Source organism: Limtongia smithiae, assembly GCF_038497785.1.
Source record: "Limtongia smithiae strain NRRL Y-17922 unplaced genomic scaffold V1518scaffold_19, whole genome shotgun sequence".
NCBI classification, from domain to species: Eukaryota; Fungi; Ascomycota; class Lipomycetes; order Lipomycetales; family Lipomycetaceae; genus Limtongia; species Limtongia smithiae.
In genome coordinates this window covers 23,714-40,695 of record NW_027117640.1, presented here as the reverse complement: position 1 = coordinate 40,695, position 16,982 = coordinate 23,714, and the positions used below count along the sequence as shown (strand labels likewise).

The window sequence follows — 16,982 nt, the reverse complement described above, 5'->3', positions numbered from 1 at the left end:
CTGCTTCTTCACGCACTAAGCCGTGAAAGGCGAACGCACGAGAAGTCGTGTCGTGATTATAGCGACGGAAGGAGACGCAGCGCCAGACAGTTTTCAGAATATCAAGCGCTAATATATATCACACGCGGCAACAGCATTCGCGATCACCGCCTCGACCTTCGCTACGAACTTCGTTTCATTCATCTTCGGTGTGCTCTCGATCTTGGGAACAAGCCCAGACGTACTGCGTCGCAGCGCTAACCTAGGCGACAGCGACACGGCGAGACAGGCTATAGAGAACGCGAGCGAATAGGCATTTCAAGCGCGTAATCTTTAGCTATATCGCCGTGGTACCCGTGATATGTGCGATTTGGATATTTCGCAATGATATGGCAAAGCTACATTATGTGTTAACAAAATCTAGACACGGCGAGAATCACAGCACGTATAGCTTTTGGTGCGAAGCTTGCAACGCATATCGTGCGGTGCAGGGCGAGTGGTGTTTGAACACGAGAGGACTAAATAGCGAAAGTTGAAGACCGCGGTCAGCTCGCAACTCCGTTGGGAGTCTCGCGAAAGTGCGTACAAACGTGTCCACCGTCCCAGAGCATAGCACACGTAACTTAAGCAAGTTAAAACACATCAAATCATTGACTCCAACTCCTCTCTCCACCTCCTACTTCCGCCTCTGCAGTCGTACCACCACCCCTTCCTGCTGTACAAACCACACATTCCGCGTCTTCCACTCTTTCTTTGCATCCGCCAACTCCACTGTATACTCCCTAAACAACTGCGGCAACACCTTACTCATCTCCATCATGCTGATATTCTTGCCAATACACGTCCTTGACCCCGCACCGAAGGCAAACCACGCCTGATTCATCAGCGCCAGAGTCGCGGGGGGGTTGTCAATCCAGCGTTCCGGAATGAAGCAGTCGGGTTGCGGGAATATGGAAGGGTCGTGGTGTAGTACCCATGCGTTGATGCCGACGATAGTGCCAGCTGGGATGTACCGTCCACAGAGTTCGACGCCCCCGGCGGGGACGTGCCGTTCGAGTAGCAGCCCAACGGAGGGGTGCAAGCGGATCGCCTCCTTGATGACAGCCTGCAAGTACGGCAAATGCGTGGTTGCTTCGCGGTAGCTCACAGGGTACGACAACAAACCTCTTGCGTCCGCGCCGTCGAGCTCCGTCATGAACTTTTCCATTTTCGCCGGATTCTTCAGCAAAAAATACACCACCGCGCGTAGCGCAATCGCGGTGGTATCTGAGCCCGCAAACACGTTTGTCGACAAATGCACAATGATATCACGCGTCGTGATTCTCCCGGGATTTTCCACCATAACCTGGTTCCACTTCGATAGCATATCGCGTCCAATAGCGTTGGTCTCCAGCTTGCCATCGCGCTCTAGATGGCCACGGGAGTTCACCGCCTTGAGAGTGAAATTCAGAACCGCGTTCCACGTCTCCATGCTCGGAATCAGAATCGGAAACAACGGATTACCGAGCAAGAAGGGATGCCACTCCGGCAGCTGTCCGCACTGGCTCGCGTAGAGCAGCATGCCCTCGATATTGTGAATCATGCCATCCACGTCGCCACCAGTCTCCAAGAAGCCGAGCTTTGTCGAAAACGAGAGCTCGCCCACAACGTCGAACGCGTAGAGCTGCATCCACATGCCGAGATCCACCGGAGCGCCGCTGTCCGCATATGCACCCATCTTGTGCATGAACAGCATCGAACACGAGTCCACCGCGTCCTCCATCTCGAGCAGCGACGACAATGAATATGCACCCGCTACAAGCTTCTTCTGATCACGGTGGTACACGGGATCCCGTGTCGAGAACAGGTTGAGCTGCGGCTTCTTCTTCCACGAGATGCACTGAATCGGATAAAATGCTGTTTTCGTGAAATTCGTCTTCAGCCCGTAAATAGTTTGTATCGCAGCCACGTCCGCGACGGACACAACATTCGGCGCAATCCGCACCAACGGGCCGTACTTCGCATGTAGTTTAATCGCCGTGTGATGCGCGTCGCCGGCACGGACATCGAAAAACCGCCATAACCCGGTATACGCCGCGAGCGTCGGCCCGGGGATTGAGCGCAGTCCACGCTTGAACTTGTTGCGCAGGAGATGGAGTACCAGCAGACCAAGGAGCACCGCAACGAAGTGCGTGCGCGCAAGACGCACGCCGTGCTGCGCGTTCTCGCGGAGGGTGTCGGAGATCGCGGCCATGTTCGCGCTGGGTGGCACGCTCACGGCGGCGTGGTGCCCGCTGATATACGGGCAGGCAGACCACGCGATCCGATGGGCCACGCTATCCGGTCTGCAGGCTGCGCGCCGCGCGGCGGCCGCGTCGATGCACACAGAGGCACAGAATGCGGGGAAGCAATTGACTTCGCCGTGAGTTATTAAGCGTGTCACTAGACTGGCTCGGCGGGCGACGAACTTCTCTGGCACACCATCCGACCGGCACAGCGCGGCTCACAGTTCGTCGAGAGACAAATGCGATGGAATCTACTGGCAGTGCTCATTGGCTTTAGTGGTCGTGACTCATGGGGTGCGTGTGCCATGTGTGTGAGAATGGTGATCTGCGCCGCGCGAGTAGGTTGTGGGGTAATTACGTCACTTCCCCGCGTTTTCCCCGCGTTCTTCTCCACCTTCATCTCACGACGCCCCGACGCCATCGGCTGGTGCGTCGTCTTTCGGATGCCGTTCTCTTAACTGTCTACTCCACCAACAACCCGGATACCAATGCGCACCTATTCAAACGGCGGAAAGCGAGCCATGACCTCCATTGCCTCCATATACTCCGCCTCCACCACCTGCCTATGCTTCTCGCTCCGGGGCTTTATCACGCATTCAAAATGCAGAGGACGGATGTTAAACCCCTCGGTGTACGCAAATATGTCGTACTTGTACCCCGGTATTGCCAGTATATCAAACGCCCACAACAGTTTGCCAAGAGCTATGACGAGGTTATTCATCGCGATGTCCGCGCCGGGACAGATGCGCCTGCCCCAGCCGAAGGATGAGTGTCCGGACTTCGCGGGGTGCGTCTTGCGGCCCCTCTCCATGTCGCTCTTCTCCGACGCGAGCGCGCCCTCATCTCCCAGAAAGCGCTTCGGGTTGAAGTGGTGCGGGTTCGGGTAATACTCCTCGTTCAGGTTGATTGCCCACGTATTCCCCAGTACAGTAGTGCCCGCTGGGATGTAGAAACCCTCGTAGTAGTCATCCTCCGTCGATGCGTGCGGCGTGCCGCCCAGCACCGCGACTGGCCGCCAGCGTAGCACCTCCTTTATCAACGCTTTCAAATACGGCAGCCGGGGTTCATCTTCGTACGTCGGCGACCGCTCTGACCCCACGACTGCATCCAACTCCGCTTGTGCGGCACGCAACGCCTCGGGATGCGTCACCAGCGCGAGAAACGCGGAGCACAGCGTCGACGCGGTGGTGTCCGAGCCCGCGCCGAACAAACTCAGCGGAATCGATGCAAATTCCCGCTCGTTCATACCCGGCGCCGCAGACGCCCGGGTTTCCAACAATAACTTTGCAAGCGACTCCTGAATCGGCGTGCCAGTGGCTTCCGCATTCGCAATGTCTCTCCGCACGCTGTTGAGGAGATTGATACTCTCCCGTGCCTGTTCCAGGCCGTGGTCGATTATCTCCTGTTTCCATGGCGCGATTACCGTGGGTAGGTACTTCAGAAATGGAAGCGACTCAACAAGATAAGCGCCTGGCACGTTGAGCGAGGCCATGTACTGCATTACCTCGAACTGCTTGCGAATCACCTTGGCATCCATCGAATCAATCCGATGGCCGTAGGACACGACGAACACAATCCCCGCAGTAAATCTGTCGAGTAACATCTCCCAATCACCAGGATTGCAGAGCAATTGATAACACAAGCGTGACGCCTCAGCCGTCTGCACGGGCTTGTACAGTCGCAACGCGCTAGGTGTGAGCCCCTGGTGCAGCAACTTGCGATACATCGACCACTTTTTCCCGTACGGCTGCACCAAAATCGAAGACATATCCGAAAACAACTCGCCCATCGCCACAAACCGCGGCCGAGAGGAGTACTTAGCACTGCGCTTCTCCATGAGCTCAACCGCCACGGTAGGGTCGGATATAATCACCGTGGGACGCCGGCCGATCCAGATAGTGAATATGGGACCGTAGATACGCGCCCACTGCTCAAACTGCACCCACGGCTTTGACGCGGGGAGCGAGAGCTTGTTCCCCAGGAAGGGAAGAGGTAGAGGACCGGGTGGCATGCGGAGCCATTTGCGGATGTCGAGCAGCAGCACCACAATCGCGGACGACACCACCGCCAAACACACGTAATACGCAACAAGAAGCAGCGCCATGATTAACAAGACAGAGTGCAAGCGGATGCTGCTGCGGTTATATACTGTACACTCCTCGGTCTGGGTCGTGGGGAGTGCGGGGTGAACCCGTAAACCCCACAAACGCTCAAACCGTACGCACGAGCCGTTTGTCGTGCGGCTGCGCACTGACGCAGATGGCGTTTCAGGGGTACTTCCCCAGAGGGCAGTCGCCATTACTAAGTGTCCTTGCATCTCTGCTCTTCTTAATTGTGGCCTACAATGTCCAACACTTGCGACTACTCCCCAGTCCCGGGCGCGCCACTTCCGGTCCCGCTCTGCGCTGATACTCTGCCATCGCCGCAAAACTGCACGCGCTTGCTGCGGTGGTTCTCCAATAGCGCTCCCTCGCCATCGCGACCGCCTTCATCTACGCATCCCACATCAAGTGCGATTCCGTATTCCTCGCACGTAAGCGTATGAGCCAATACCAAGCTACCCGATACGACGCATGATCTGCCGGTGCAAAGATCAAGCCGGTCGATTGGGAAACGTGTAAAAGTCCCGCAGCTAAAGGCACGCACGTTCGCGTCGCGAAGCAAGCTATCGCACTCCCCGAGATCTACGACAATCCCGCCATCGCCGAAGAAAATGCGGCATGGTTTAGCGTGCACCGTCCGGACGCCCTGCCGCTCGTCGCCGCAGTGGTGCGGATCAACGCGGCCTGCCACGCACTTGCGAATGGGCATGATGAGGTGACGAGTGATGAGTTCGCCGAGGTGCAGACAATGCGACGTATCAACGCCGTCGCGATGACTGTTTTGAACGAGATCTGTCGCGATGCGAAAGGCACGCCTGAGCTGCGTCGTTTAACCCACGAGATCCATGACGCGAAGGAGATAATCCAGGCGCAGGAGCACACTATAAAATCCAAAATGAGCGCATCGAAGTACTACATCAAGACAGAACATGAGTAAATTACCAGTACAATGAATACACTTTACACCCCCTTCTCCTCCACAACCACCTCGGCAACCTCGACCGACGCCTCAACCTTATCCGTCATTAAGTCCTTCACCCCTCGCAAACAAGCGACAGCAACAATCGCAAGCACAACAAACGGCACAATGCTAACCCACGCGAGCCGGTACGCCGCAGCGTACGCGTCGTGACTCGCGGTAATGGCAGCGTTCCAGATCGTTGCATCCATATCCGCGACTGCAGCGTAAGCGGCTGCTTCGCCGGAGCTGATAGTCGCGAGCAGCGCCGCAACTTGCGAACTCGGCAATCCCGCGCTCTCTGCCGCTGCAGTAACGCGCGAGTCGTAGATACTTCCCAGCTTGCCATCCACGATCGCGTCCAACACAGCCGATCCAAACGCACCGCCGATAGCACGCGCCGAAAACGCGAGTCCAGTAGCTGTCGACAAGAACGCATGCGGTGCCGTGAACTGCACGCACGCCACGAGCAACGTCAGAGGGCCAGCCTGCCCTATCCCGCATATCACGTTCAACACATACTGCGCGCTGCTCCACGACGGTTTAATATTCGCGTACGCGATCGTCACCGCCAAGAACAACGCAAACGTGAAAAGCAGCGGAGACTTCAGATCCTTGTACCGCGTCGCGTATAACGTAATCGGAATCGAAGCAACCAGCGCGACGATGGTATACGACAGCTGTCGGACCGAGATCATCCAAGAGGTGGACTCGAAGCCGAGGTAGAGCACCACCTGTGGCGTGATGGTGTTAACCGCAGAGTAGAAAATCCAGCCTTCTACCGAAAATGCGAATATGGAGAGTGCAAAGTTAGGTGAGCCACGGAAAAACACATGCGCGACGAGGCCGTCGTCGCGGCCTTTCCACTCGTACACGCAAAACACGAGTAACAGTGCGAGTCCGAATGCAAGCGGAAGCGCGACTTCCAACGAACTCCACGCGTAGGTACCACCAGCCCAGTCAAGCGCGAGTAAGATCAACGTAGTGCTGGAAATAAACATTGTCGACCCGATCGGGTCGCATGTCCAGATATACTCCTTCAGCTTCATTTTCGGATAGTCGCTCTTATGCGGGTGATAGAATGCAAACAATCCGATCGTGGAGGTGGCGTGGAACGCAGCCTGCATCCAGAAAATGTTGCGCCAGCCGGAGGAGCTCATATTGGTCACCGCGCCAGCACCAATGCCGCCTGCGAGACCGGCGACAGCGCCACCGAGAAACGCAAACCCATTTGCAAGTGCGCGGTACTTGAGGGGAAGTACTTCCGCGGGGATGGCCTGGATGATGGAGATTGTGGAGAGGGTGACGCCGATAAGCACGCCACCGCCGATAAGCATAGACATACTGGTCGCTCTTGCTGAGACAACAGCGCCGATAAACGCTATCAGCGGGGGCACCGACGCCAAATATTTCCTATCCAGTACATCTGATAGACGCCCAATGATCGGCGAAAGCACACTCTGCATGAGCAACGGGCCCTGGATGATCCATCCTCCAATCGACGCATCGCCAATATCCGCCTCGATGAACGCCAGCACTGAGCCCGCAGCGGTGACGACAAACACCTGCGTCATAATCACAAAGCACGCGACAAACACCACCATCCACGAGCGCCAGCCGAGCTTGACCGCAAGGTCGTCGTCATTTTCATGGAGTGTGATCTCCGGCGCAAGAGGCAGCGCGCGCTCGTCGTGTTCTTGTTCGGTCTTGTCCGTCATAGTACTGTAGTGTAGACAGCGCCATGGAGAGGCGAGTAGCGGAGGTATAAGAGGACGCTGTGTGCACGGCGGGGGTGGGACGCGATCGAAAGAGGCAGCGAGCGGGGAGCAGATTGTGGGGTAGACGCAGCGGGTTAGGGCGCAGCATGGCTGGGCGCTTGCCCCGCTTGCAGTTATAAAGCCGAGGGTATCATGAGAAGATGGAAGAGGAGAAAAGAGAAGGAAAAAGAGAGGAGAGGGAATAGCAGTGTGGTGGTGTGGAGAGGTCGATGGCGGTGGGCGAGTCGGTCGCCTCGGGTCGTCGTCAGTTTCAGCGCAGCGTCCAAAGTAGAACGCAGTCAACAGCTACAGCATTCGCCTCCACTCTCCCGGAATCTGTCAGATATATGCCACAAGTCTCCTACCTAAGGAAACTAGAACACAAATCATGGAAGGCACAGCGGAATTGGCATCAAGTTAGCGGCACAACCGCACAAGCACTGCACACTTGCAGTCCCAACCGCGTAGGCGGTGGCTTCCACCTGCGCCGCCTTCGCGCGATCATGGCCACCAACACCATCATCAGCCCCGCGATCCCCTCAATGCCAGTGAGTCCCCCTCTATACTCCTCTCCCTCGCAGTGCTGACCGCTAGGCCTACCATTCGACCTTCCTCAACGAGCCCGACACTCGTGTCGTCGGCAACTTCGCCGTGATGCCGCTGCGCACTAAGTTCCGTGGGCCTGCCTATCCCACCGCCGACGACTATGACATCCTCGACGAAATCCTAGACCTCTTCCGCGCAAACTCGTTCTTCCGGAACTTTGAAATCAAGGGCCCGGCTGATCGTACGCTAATCTACGGGATCTTGTTTATCACTGATTGTCTCTCCGCGCTGGCTACGAAGGCGGGCGGACCGCCTCCGCTGACCGAGGCGGGGCGGGTTCTCAACACGCTGGCGTTAGAGCATTTTTCGATCCCGGGCGACCCTGGCTTCCCGCTCAACAGCCTCTACCTTGCGCCGCGCGACCGCTCGGAGGCAGATCTGCTCCGCGCGTATCTTTCCCAGTTCCGCCAGGAACTCGCCGTCCGCCTGCTCGCGCGGGTGTACAGCGACGGCGCGGATAAGCCTAGCAAGGTATGCCACTCACATCTTCACTCAGTCACATATTGCGAAGCATACTAACGAGAATAGTACTGGATCGCGTTTACCCGCCGGCGTTTCATGAATAAGTCGTTGACGTCGTCGTAGACCGCAGCGCAGCTGCTTGTATAGTACAGCTCGTCTCACATACATACACACATTCATATACACACCTACTTCCTGCCCTTCTTTCCTCCTCCCGAGATCTTCTTCTTCGCAGCCGCAAGCGCCTCCGCTTTTGCTATCTCCCGGCGCGAGCCCTTGAGCAGTTCTAAGTGTCCCACGCGGGCTGATAGCATCTTCTCCGTGCCCACGGCGATCGCACCACCATGTTTCTACCCGAGTTAGTCTGCACTCTCACTTATCAATTGTGCTACACAACGTAGCCATACATGCTTCAGCTTGGCGGTGGTCACCGCGTCGCCCTTCTTCGGCGCGATTATCCGCTTTGCCGCCTTTTTGGCCGCAAGACCCCCAGGTTTGGCCCTGGTCTTCTGTCAGCACCGTTGAATACACAATTTAAGTGAAAAAAAAACTCACGATTTAGCCGGCTTTGTGATCTTAAACCCGCCTTGTACCATGTCGTGATTGTGGAGAGAGAAAGTGAGGTTTCAGGGGACTTTTTCTGAACTCCCAACGCAATATTTTTTTGCTCTTGACTTCCCACCCCCACTTCTGCCATTTACTTTATCACCTCCTCCCGTCTACAGAATGGCACGTCAGGCCCGTCCAAAACTAGGCCGCAAAGCGCGCACAAAGCAGGGGCCTGTTCCTTCTTTAGATGAATTTCACCGCGGCAAGAACGGTCGCCAACCCACCGCCGCTGCGAACGGACATGGGAAAGCGCACGATGAGCTCGCGAAGGATCTGGATGATGGTGCGTCGAGAAAGCGGAAACGCGGGGGGGAGGCCACCGCCGGGCCGGTGACGAATGAGAATGGACATGTTAAGGGTGACAATGATATGAAGGAGGCGAATGGCGTCGAGAACGGGATTGAAGGCTTCTTCGCGTTTGGCGAGGAGGAGGACGATTATGAGATCCCAAGCGACGACGATGCTCCCGACGACGACGATACGCCCGAGGGGGATGAAGAAGAAGAGGTATACGACTCCGGCGACGACGAAGATAGCGACGCAGCCCACGCGCGCGCCTTGTTTAGCGATGACGAAGAGGACGGTGGTGAGGATTTGCTTGAAGCTGCGAACCAGGCTGGGCTCGCCAAAGCTATGCGTACAGCCGGCGAGTCATCCTCTGAAGACGATGGCGGCGACGACGAGTTTCTTGATGGCGAGGATGAACGGGACGGCGTCGAGAATGAGGATGAAGAAGAGGGGGGTGAAAACACTGACGGCGACGTGCAGATCAACCTGAATGAAACCACCCTTCCTGCGCTCGACGCCACCGACGCCTCTGCGCCCAAAGACATTCACGAATCTCGCACACGCATACAGGAAATCCTCAACACGCTCGACTCCTTTGCTACCCTCGCCGCGCCCGGCCGTTCGCGCGCGGATTACATTACCCAGCTTATCGCGGATATCGCAAACTACTACGGCTACACCGAATACCTGGCCGGGCGATTGTTCGAACTATTCACCGCGCGCGAGGCGATTGAATTTTTCGAGGCGAACGAGGTGCCACGACCGCTTACCATAAGGACCAACACCCTCAAAACACGACGGAGAGAACTTGCCCAAGCTCTCGTGAATCGCGGCGTGAACCTCAAACCCCTCGGAAAGTGGACAAAAGTTGGCCTCCAAATCTTCGACTCGCAAGTCCCCATCGGCGCGACTCCGGAATATCTCGCGGGTCACTACATAATCCAAGCCGCCTCCTCCTTCCTTCCAGTGCTCGCGCTTGCGCCACAGGAAAACGAACGTATCCTCGATATGGCCGCCGCACCCGGCGGAAAAACGACCTACATAGCTGCTGCGATGAAGAACACAGGGTGTGTATTCGCGAATGACTCAAATAAAGCGCGCACGCGCTCGTTGGTAGCGAATATTCACCGACTTGGATGTACGAATACGGTGGTGTGCAATTATGATGCGAAGGAATTCCCCAAAGTTATTGGCGGGTTTGATCGTGTGTTACTGGACGCGCCCTGTTCCGGTACCGGCGTTATCGCCAAGGATCCTAGTGTGAAAACGTCCCGTACTGAGCGTGATTTCATACAGCTCCCGTTCCTGCAAAAGCAGCTCTTGCTCGCGGCTATTGATTCAGTCGATGCAAACAGCAAAACCGGCGCTTACATCGTGTACTCCACTTGCTCCGTCATGGTAGACGAGAACGAGTCTGTAGTCGACTACGCTCTGCGCAAGCGGCCGGATGTGAAATTAGTCGATACGGGTCTAGAGTTCGGTGTGCCAGGGTTTACAGCGTTTCGTGGCAAGAAGTTTAGCCCAAAGTTGAATCTCACGCGGCGGTATTATCCGCACACGTATAATGTGGACGGGTTCTTTGTCGCAAAGTTCAAGAAGCTCAAACCGGAGAAGAAGGAGAAGGAGAATTCCAACGGCACTGCCGCGAAGAAGCAAAAAGTTGATAAATACTGATTTTTAGATACAATGCAAAAGCAGCTAACATACATACACTTACTTAAAACTCATACCCAGACTTTACATACTTGCCCTGCTCGTCCCTCTCCAACCACTCACCACCAAGCCATAGACGGATACACGAATCATCGGGTTTGCGCTGCGGCGACTCCATCGGTACGAGCTTATAGAAGTTCTCGTCGAGGTCGGTGGGTTCACACGAGCACTTGTCGAACATCTTGCAAGGGCATTGTTTGTTGATGTCGTGTTGGTACCCAATGTCGCGGAAGAAATGTGTCTCCGTTTTAGAAAGGAAGAGAACCACAGCCAGGGTATGCAGTGGCGCGTCGCCGAAACGCTCGTAGTAAAAGCCGCCTTTGCGATCAATAAAGTCAAAATACGTGTTATACGTTTTAGACCTGAAGAAATCCAACGACCCGATTTCAAAATTGGAGAAGAACTGGCAGTTGTTGTACTCCTCATCGTTGCGGTGGTCGATGATCCACGACAGGTCCGCGTCTGGGTGGATAAGCTCAGGATACTCAGTCATGAACTCTTGAGTCTGGCGCCACATGGACGGGAACGAGCGCGCGTCGTCGAGGATGTTCATATTAAAGCCGTACTTCAAATTGTTTTCCTCCATGAATGTGAACGGGTCGTACTCGATGTCACAGAAAAAGTGCACGTCGGGTTCCACACGCCAGTACCAGTCGTAGTCGTCCAGGATCGGATGCTTGTAGAAAAAGCCCGAGTTCCAGCGACACATGTGGCGGTAGGAAATCATCCAGCCTTTACCCACACCGATGGCACCGAGGTACTCAAGCGAAGAAATGAAGCGCGACTCGTCAATCCAATCGGGCAGAGACCAGTGCGCCTTCGGCACAGTCGCGTAGAAGCACTCGGCCGAGGTGAGGTTCTGCGTACGCGCCTTGAACTCGTCGTTGAAGGGTTCGTCGTTGAAGAAGATCCAGGGATAGTTATATTTCTTGTTAAACCGTGCCTCCAAATGTCGCATGCTCTGTTCGATGCCCTCGAGCTCTGAATTCCGCACGAGCGAGATCAGAGCAGCCTTTGGCCGTCGCCGCGCTTGGAGCACTTCCACGGGGACGTCCGCATCGGAGATGGGAACAAGCGGCGTGAACGCCTTTTGCGCGTGCGCGGAGTAGATGGCGTCATTGAGAGCAGCATAAGATGGTGCCTCAACCTTGGGGCGGGAATGTCGCGCGATCCCCCCCACGATCAGGAGCAGCAGAACGAAGGTGGCGGCGACGTATTGCGCGGAGCGGACATACATGCGCGGCGGGCGGAAGCTGCGGAGCGGGCCCAGCGCGGCGCCTAACGTTGCGGGGAGCGATGCAAGCACGGTAGCAGCCGCGGTGGCCGCAGAAGCACCAGCTGCTCCAGCAGAGGTGCCCATGTCGAGCAGTTGCGCAGAGGAGGACATGCGTGTGGGTGTCGGCGGGACGGAGGACGATCCCGGTGCACCAAGTGGCCGCTTCTCGTCCATAGCGAGGAGGTAGTCTGGCGATGGCACTGCGGGGGAGTTTGGGTATGAGCTGCCGGCGGGTCCGTTTGAGGAGATGCGAGAGGCGCGGAGAGAGATGGAGGAGCCGACCTTTGGCAGGGGGAGTGCTCCCGACGCGGTAGATGGGGAAGCTGCGGCAACGGCAGCGGCAGTGGCAGCGGATGGCGCAGCGGCGACCTGCTGTGCGTCGAAAAGGGAGATGCGGGGGGACGCGAGTAGCGGTGATGGCACGGGGGAGGGCGAGGGGGGGCGCGAGAGGGACAACGACGAGAGCGACGAAGCCGAAGCGCGCCGGTCGAGAGACGCGAGACTGAGCTGGCGCGTCGCCTGCGGCGGCGGCTGCAGGGAGCTGTTTGGGGGCGAGGACGACGACAGCGTGACGACGGAGGGGGGGTGGAGGGGTTTGGGGGGTTGGTTAATAGGAGACCTGGAAGTGGGAAGTGGCGAAGCGCGGGGCGGCGCGGCCGCAACCCTTGCCTTGGCTGCGTGCGGCACAAGGTAGCATGTGAGGTAAACGTGACGAGCACGTGAAAGTCAGCTGATGCGGAGAGACCAAAACGGAATGCCGAGACTGCTTGCTCTCTGGCCAGCCAGCCAGCCAGTCATGGCGGATCCCTACGGTGACGCCGACACAGACACGCGTCTTGCGCTGCTGGCGTCGTTGATATCCCACTCTACTGAGGTATCGCAGGATACGCTACTCGACGCGTTATTAGCTGCCGACGGCAACGTCTCGCACGCGGCCGAGACCCTTGCAATGGGGCGCAAGAGAACACATAGCGGTACCCCGGCGCTGCAGAGTTCCGTGACCAAGTTCATCAGACGCAGAAAACGGACCGAAGACGACGACGAGGATGGTGGGGAAAACGACTGCGAGGTGGACGCGGACGACACCTTTACAAAGGACACGCGCCCGCGCACCGTGCAACACCTCTACACACCGGCGGCCATCGCGACGCTCACGCCCTGCACCTTCCACCCCTCCTTTCTCCCACGGGATCTGGCCGATGCGCTTCTTGACGAACTCCTCGCCGACGCGCCGTCATGGCGTCCCAACTCCTTCCGCCTCTTCGACCGCGCAGTTGTATCACCCCACACATCCTGCTTCTACGCCAGTCCCTCCGCACGCTCCGTCTTTGCTGATACATTCTACGACTCCGGCTCCGCGATTGCGGATGTGCGTACTTTTGGACCCGCGCTCGTGCGTGCACAAGGGATTATCGAGAAGATCGTGAACGGCGAGCTCGCGGCGCGCGAGCGGATGCAATGGCAATACCCGGGTCGCTGGACCGCGGACGTGGCACTGTGCAATCGTTACGCCGGTCCGCGCGAGTCTGTGGGCATGCACTCTGACCGCCTCACGCATCTCGGTCCGATGCCAGTCATCGCCTCAATCTCCCTCGGCGCCACACGGGAATTCCGTCTCCGCGAACTGGTGGGCACAGATAAGAAAACGTATTCCGTGCATCTACCTCACAACAGCCTTCTCATAATGCACGCACCGTGTCAAGAACGCTTCAAACACGCCGTTATCCCGGTGCATGCTGTGGATCTACACCCCGTGGCCGGAGCAGCGCGGATTAACATCACCTACAGAATGTACCGAGACTGTTTCGCTCCGCGCAATATCCCACAATGCAAATGCGCCGTTCCCATGATCCTCCGCTGCGTATCGTCACCGGGACCGTCTGAAGGCCGATACTTCTGGGCCTGTGCGGCTGCGTACGTGCGCGAACACGGCTGCGACGCGTTTACCTGGGCGCAGTTCACACCAGACGGTGATCCAATTGTACATCCAAATAACACAGATACCTAATCATCATCATCATCCTCACCCCTGATATAGTCCCCGTCCTGCGCACTGAAACGCATGCGATTCTGTGCGCGGCGGAGGTCTGTCATCGCAAATTGCTGCTTATACCGCCGTACTCTCTTTCCTCCGCGCTTTTTGGAAGGACGATCGTCCGGTGCTGGAAGCGCTTTCGGCCCAGCGTTCGCGGGTGCAACCCCGAGTTTCACAAGTTTGCTCTCAACCTCTTCGCGCATCTTGTGCCCCGCGTTGCCGTCGCTGTGTTCCCTCGCCACATCAATACGCGTCGCGAGAGCGACCTTTCCCGCCAAAATCCGCAATGCTTGTCTTCTTAAATCCGGGGGTGTCCGTTGCACCGCGCTGCTCGCGTACAGAAAGCCCTGTTGCCGTACGCCGGTCTTGCCTAGACCGATATTCGTCTGATTCCGCTTCACGCCGAGTGACGCAATATTGCACGCCGGCGTGGTTGCAAGCCCATGCAATCCCCCCGCTGCTCCAAATAGTTGTGCTGCAGTTTGCGCGCCGACTAAGGCGGCAGTGTTCGGCGCGAATACTTGCATTTTCGTGGCGACGTACTGGGTAATCCGCCGCTTCGCCTCATCTAAAAACAACACCGTCTCACATACTCTTTGCAACGCACTGATTTCCGCCACGCCCAACTCGCGACTCGTGGCAGTAATGCTCGACACGCTCAACACCATAATAATCGCGGCGGGCAAAAACTCGCCCAGCGCGCGCTGCTTCTCTCTTATCCCCACGACATCGTTTCCAATCAACAGCGCCGTCCGCGCGTAGTCCACCGGATTCAGCACAAGCGACTCGAGTTCTGGAAACCGCGGGCGGTATAATTCGGCGGCAGATTTGTGTAGAAGCACGATTTCATCAGTGATTTCCCCAGCGGCGTCGTTCACCGCGACGAGGAGCTTGTACTCCGGGTTGTCTTCGACTGTGGAGGTGAAGTTGGAGTTGGGGGCGGTGGTGCTGTACTTATCCATTTGCTGGTGTATGTGTTAGTACTTCTTCCTTGTGGGTAGTATAGGTGAACTCACCTCTAGAAGAGGCCGTAGGTGCGCTAGAAATCGCGAACTCGTCTGCTCTTGCAGCTCGTCGCTCTCCTTCTCGCCCTCGCCGTCATCTTCTTCTCGTGACACGTCCTTATCAGTGCCTACCGCTTCCGGTGATGGTGAAAAGTCTGCCAATAGCTCGTCCACAAGCGACATTTTGCATATACGAAGGAAGCCTTTTCGATGCGTGAAGCGCGCGCGAAGGCGGCAGTTAGAGGCAGAGGGCTTAGATATCGGGTTAGGGTAAAATGCTACGGCTGGGGGATCACAGTCACCGTGTGAGGGGAACGGTTTAGAGCAAGAGGAGTGCAGTGAAGGTATGGAAGGGAGCGGGTGGACGGCGAGCTTATGATATCGCCTTGTCATGGCGGGTCTATACTCTTCTTGCAGGAGAAGTAATGACGCCGTGAAGACGAAGTGATGAGTGCTACTGCTTGTGCCGCAGTAGACTGCACTCCGTTCACACGCAACATCGACTTGGGGCTTCGAGCTGCGGGGCATGATTCTTGCGAATAATTGACATTGCTAATGTTAAGGATAGTGACGACGCCTTAGGCAGCGGACGACTGTCTGAACACATGTGCTGCGGGCGACTACGATACGTATTGTACATTCTTGAGCCCAAGTGTCGCCATGGCGCGACGTACTTCGTCAACACACTTATGTATGCGTGCGCACTTGACTCCCGGTGGTGTATTACGCGACTTAGCGCACGAGTAACTTGCAAATATCTCAGTGTATGCGCAACCTGTGGGAAACGCAGCTCTCGGCACAGACTTGACGAGTTCTTGGAGTTGCTAATTGCGACTGCTTTGCACTGCATCGACAGCTCGAGACGGATAAGCGCGAGCAGCAGCAACAGTAGCAAGCAAGCTAATTAAGACATTTAATGATTTTTATTAGACCCTCGCTAGCCTGTCCTTCCTGTACTGGGGCCAGCCCGTACATCTCTAGCTAAAAGTGCAAATGGAGTATGACGCACACCAACGCGCAGACGATCTGGTGCCAGTCTGTAAGCGTGATGCCTTGATCATGGCCCGGTTGGACTCTCATTAGCCAGCTATGCGGTGTCTGTGAAATATACAGTACATGGAACGTAGATTTCCTGTGTTTCAATGCCATGGGGGAAGCCCAAGATGTCGGTATTGAAAGCCAAGTAACGCAAAATATTTTTGTGGAAAGCAATAATTCGCCTTGAATATGACCTGTATATTGAACTGTATTGAACTGTGAGTCTACGAGTATGGGGCCTAGTTGCGGATTGCTCTGTACGATGTGGATGAGACCTCATGCATGTGATCTCAGACGGACATGAAAAAAGCCAGAGGCTATGACAGGCTTCGGCAGTGCCTGCAGATTGAAGCTTGTCTAGTTTCTGTTCTCTTCTTTATTTCTTCTGGTTGCAGCCATGGCGGCATCGGCGAGGTCATGGTGCTGGCGTTCCACGACTACGGCTACTACGTGCTTTATGGCTACAAATGACAACCTGTCTTGCTCTGTACTTCCTGTCTTGCAGCGCATCGTCAAAGAGCGCTAATATGCCGCACGATCTAGCCCGCTGGGGCCGCTGCCGGGTTATAATGACGAGCTAGCCCTTGCCGTCGTCCGCGACTGCTTTGCTCGCTTCATCTTTTTTAAACACGGGAGAGATAGCACTAAGAGCGGAAGAAAAATGGAATCAATAATGTAGCGTATCTCTACCAGATCTAGAGGAGGGGCTTCGTCGCAGACTGCCGGCTTGAGGAACCTGGGCGGTCCGGCGCGCAATCAGGCCCTCACCGCGAGAGCTATGACGAACATTACGATCACATCCTCGCTGAACCACTAGATAGCGGCGTGAAGCAACAACTCTAGGAAATGATCGTGCACCGATTCAGTCGCGGTGAAAGCGATTTCTCGTGA

The 16,982-nt window shown here is 56.3% G+C and overlaps 10 protein-coding genes across 10 annotated transcripts; 4 read left to right on the top strand and 6 right to left on the bottom strand.

Annotated features, from left to right (window-relative positions):
• Positions 1–447: 447 nt before the first annotated feature.
• On the bottom strand, positions 448–2,306 carry V1518DRAFT_143090 (cytochrome P450). The gene has a single exon (XM_066900754.1). It carries the CDS (start codon positions 2,210–2,212, stop codon positions 656–658), a length of 1,557 nt encoding a protein of 518 aa, XP_066756912.1. The 5' UTR covers positions 2,213–2,306; the 3' UTR covers positions 448–655.
• Positions 2,307–2,677: 371 nt separating this feature from the next.
• V1518DRAFT_423705 (cytochrome P450) lies at positions 2,678–4,412 on the bottom strand. The gene has a single exon (XM_066905757.1). It carries the CDS (start codon positions 4,345–4,347, stop codon positions 2,740–2,742), a length of 1,608 nt encoding a protein of 535 aa, XP_066756911.1. The 5' UTR covers positions 4,348–4,412; the 3' UTR covers positions 2,678–2,739.
• Positions 4,413–4,587: 175 nt separating this feature from the next.
• On the top strand, positions 4,588–5,282 carry V1518DRAFT_429977 (uncharacterized protein; the record flags this gene model as incomplete). The annotated part of the gene is made up of 2 exons (XM_066906159.1): positions 4,588–4,776; positions 4,836–5,282. The coding sequence occupies 2 exons, from the start codon at positions 4,588–4,590 to the stop codon at positions 5,280–5,282; spliced, it is 636 nt and encodes a 211-aa protein (XP_066756910.1).
• V1518DRAFT_423703 (putative mfs drug efflux pump) lies at positions 5,220–7,445 on the bottom strand. Its single transcript, XM_066905756.1, has one exon. It carries the CDS (start codon positions 7,019–7,021, stop codon positions 5,306–5,308), a length of 1,716 nt encoding a protein of 571 aa, XP_066756909.1. The 5' UTR covers positions 7,022–7,445; the 3' UTR covers positions 5,220–5,305.
• Positions 7,446–7,548: 103 nt separating this feature from the next.
• On the top strand, positions 7,549–8,320 carry V1518DRAFT_423702 (actin-related protein 2/3 complex subunit 3). Its single transcript, XM_066905755.1, has 3 exons — positions 7,549–7,608; positions 7,655–8,137; positions 8,195–8,320. Exons 1-3 carry the CDS (start codon positions 7,564–7,566, stop codon positions 8,249–8,251), a joined length of 585 nt encoding a protein of 194 aa, XP_066756908.1. The 5' UTR covers positions 7,549–7,563; the 3' UTR covers positions 8,252–8,320.
• Positions 8,147–8,812, bottom strand: V1518DRAFT_423700 (uncharacterized protein). Its single transcript, XM_066905754.1, has 3 exons — positions 8,684–8,812; positions 8,536–8,629; positions 8,147–8,478 (listed from the first exon to the last, which is right to left on the bottom strand). The coding sequence occupies exons 1-3, from the start codon at positions 8,722–8,724 to the stop codon at positions 8,317–8,319; spliced, it is 297 nt and encodes a 98-aa protein (XP_066756907.1). The 5' UTR covers positions 8,725–8,812; the 3' UTR covers positions 8,147–8,316.
• V1518DRAFT_423699 (NOL1/NOP2/sun family-domain-containing protein) lies at positions 8,737–10,749 on the top strand. The gene has a single exon (XM_066905753.1). The coding sequence runs from the start codon at positions 8,855–8,857 to the stop codon at positions 10,697–10,699; it is 1,845 nt and encodes a 614-aa protein (XP_066756906.1). The 5' UTR covers positions 8,737–8,854; the 3' UTR covers positions 10,700–10,749.
• Positions 10,609–12,655, bottom strand: V1518DRAFT_423697 (glycolipid 2-alpha-mannosyltransferase-domain-containing protein). The gene has a single exon (XM_066905752.1). It carries the CDS (start codon positions 12,186–12,188, stop codon positions 10,743–10,745), a length of 1,446 nt encoding a protein of 481 aa, XP_066756905.1. The 5' UTR covers positions 12,189–12,655; the 3' UTR covers positions 10,609–10,742.
• Positions 12,656–13,128: 473 nt separating this feature from the next.
• Positions 13,129–13,998, top strand: V1518DRAFT_362035 (uncharacterized protein; the record flags this gene model as incomplete). The annotated part of the gene is made up of 1 exon (XM_066901217.1): positions 13,129–13,998. A coding segment is annotated over one exon (870 nt), but the record flags the coding sequence as incomplete, so codon positions are not given.
• Positions 13,647–15,257, bottom strand: V1518DRAFT_423695 (uncharacterized protein). The gene is made up of 2 exons (XM_066905751.1): positions 15,066–15,257; positions 13,647–15,014 (listed from the first exon to the last, which is right to left on the bottom strand). The coding sequence occupies exons 1-2, from the start codon at positions 15,234–15,236 to the stop codon at positions 14,019–14,021; spliced, it is 1,167 nt and encodes a 388-aa protein (XP_066756903.1). The 5' UTR covers positions 15,237–15,257; the 3' UTR covers positions 13,647–14,018.
• Positions 15,258–16,982: the final 1,725 nt, after the last annotated feature.

Excerpts from the sequence above, each read along its gene's own strand:
- V1518DRAFT_143090 (XM_066900754.1), bottom strand. The coding sequence starts at position 2,212 with ATGGCCGCGATCTCCGACACCCTCCGCGAGAACGCGCAGCACGGCGTG.
- V1518DRAFT_423705 (XM_066905757.1), bottom strand. The coding sequence starts at position 4,347 with ATGGCGCTGCTTCTTGTTGCGTATTACGTGTGTTTGGCGGTGGTGTCG.
- V1518DRAFT_423703 (XM_066905756.1), bottom strand. The coding sequence starts at position 7,021 with ATGACGGACAAGACCGAACAAGAACACGACGAGCGCGCGCTGCCTCTT.
- V1518DRAFT_423702 (XM_066905755.1), top strand. The coding sequence starts at position 7,564 with ATGGCCACCAACACCATCATCAGCCCCGCGATCCCCTCAATGCCA. Across the intron at positions 7,609-7,654 it reads CCGCGATCCCCTCAATGCCA|GCCTACCATTCGACCTTCCT; the intron begins GTGAGTCCCCCT and ends GCTGACCGCTAG. Across the intron at positions 8,138-8,194 it reads GCGCGGATAAGCCTAGCAAG|TACTGGATCGCGTTTACCCG; the intron begins GTATGCCACTCA and ends TAACGAGAATAG.
- V1518DRAFT_423700 (XM_066905754.1), bottom strand. The coding sequence starts at position 8,724 with ATGGTACAAGGCGGGTTTAAGATCACAAAGCCGGCTAAATC. Across the intron at positions 8,630-8,683 it reads ATCACAAAGCCGGCTAAATC|GGCCAAACCTGGGGGTCTTG; the intron begins GTGAGTTTTTTT and ends ACAGAAGACCAG. Across the intron at positions 8,479-8,535 it reads CCACCGCCAAGCTGAAGCAT|AAACATGGTGGTGCGATCGC; the intron begins GTATGGCTACGT and ends TAACTCGGGTAG.
- V1518DRAFT_423699 (XM_066905753.1), top strand. The coding sequence starts at position 8,855 with ATGGCACGTCAGGCCCGTCCAAAACTAGGCCGCAAAGCGCGCACAAAG.
- V1518DRAFT_423697 (XM_066905752.1), bottom strand. The coding sequence starts at position 12,188 with ATGGACGAGAAGCGGCCACTTGGTGCACCGGGATCGTCCTCCGTCCCG.
- V1518DRAFT_423695 (XM_066905751.1), bottom strand. The coding sequence starts at position 15,236 with ATGTCGCTTGTGGACGAGCTATTGGCAGACTTTTCACCATCACCGGAA. Across the intron at positions 15,015-15,065 it reads ACCTACGGCCTCTTCTAGAG|CAAATGGATAAGTACAGCAC; the intron begins GTGAGTTCACCT and ends CACATACACCAG.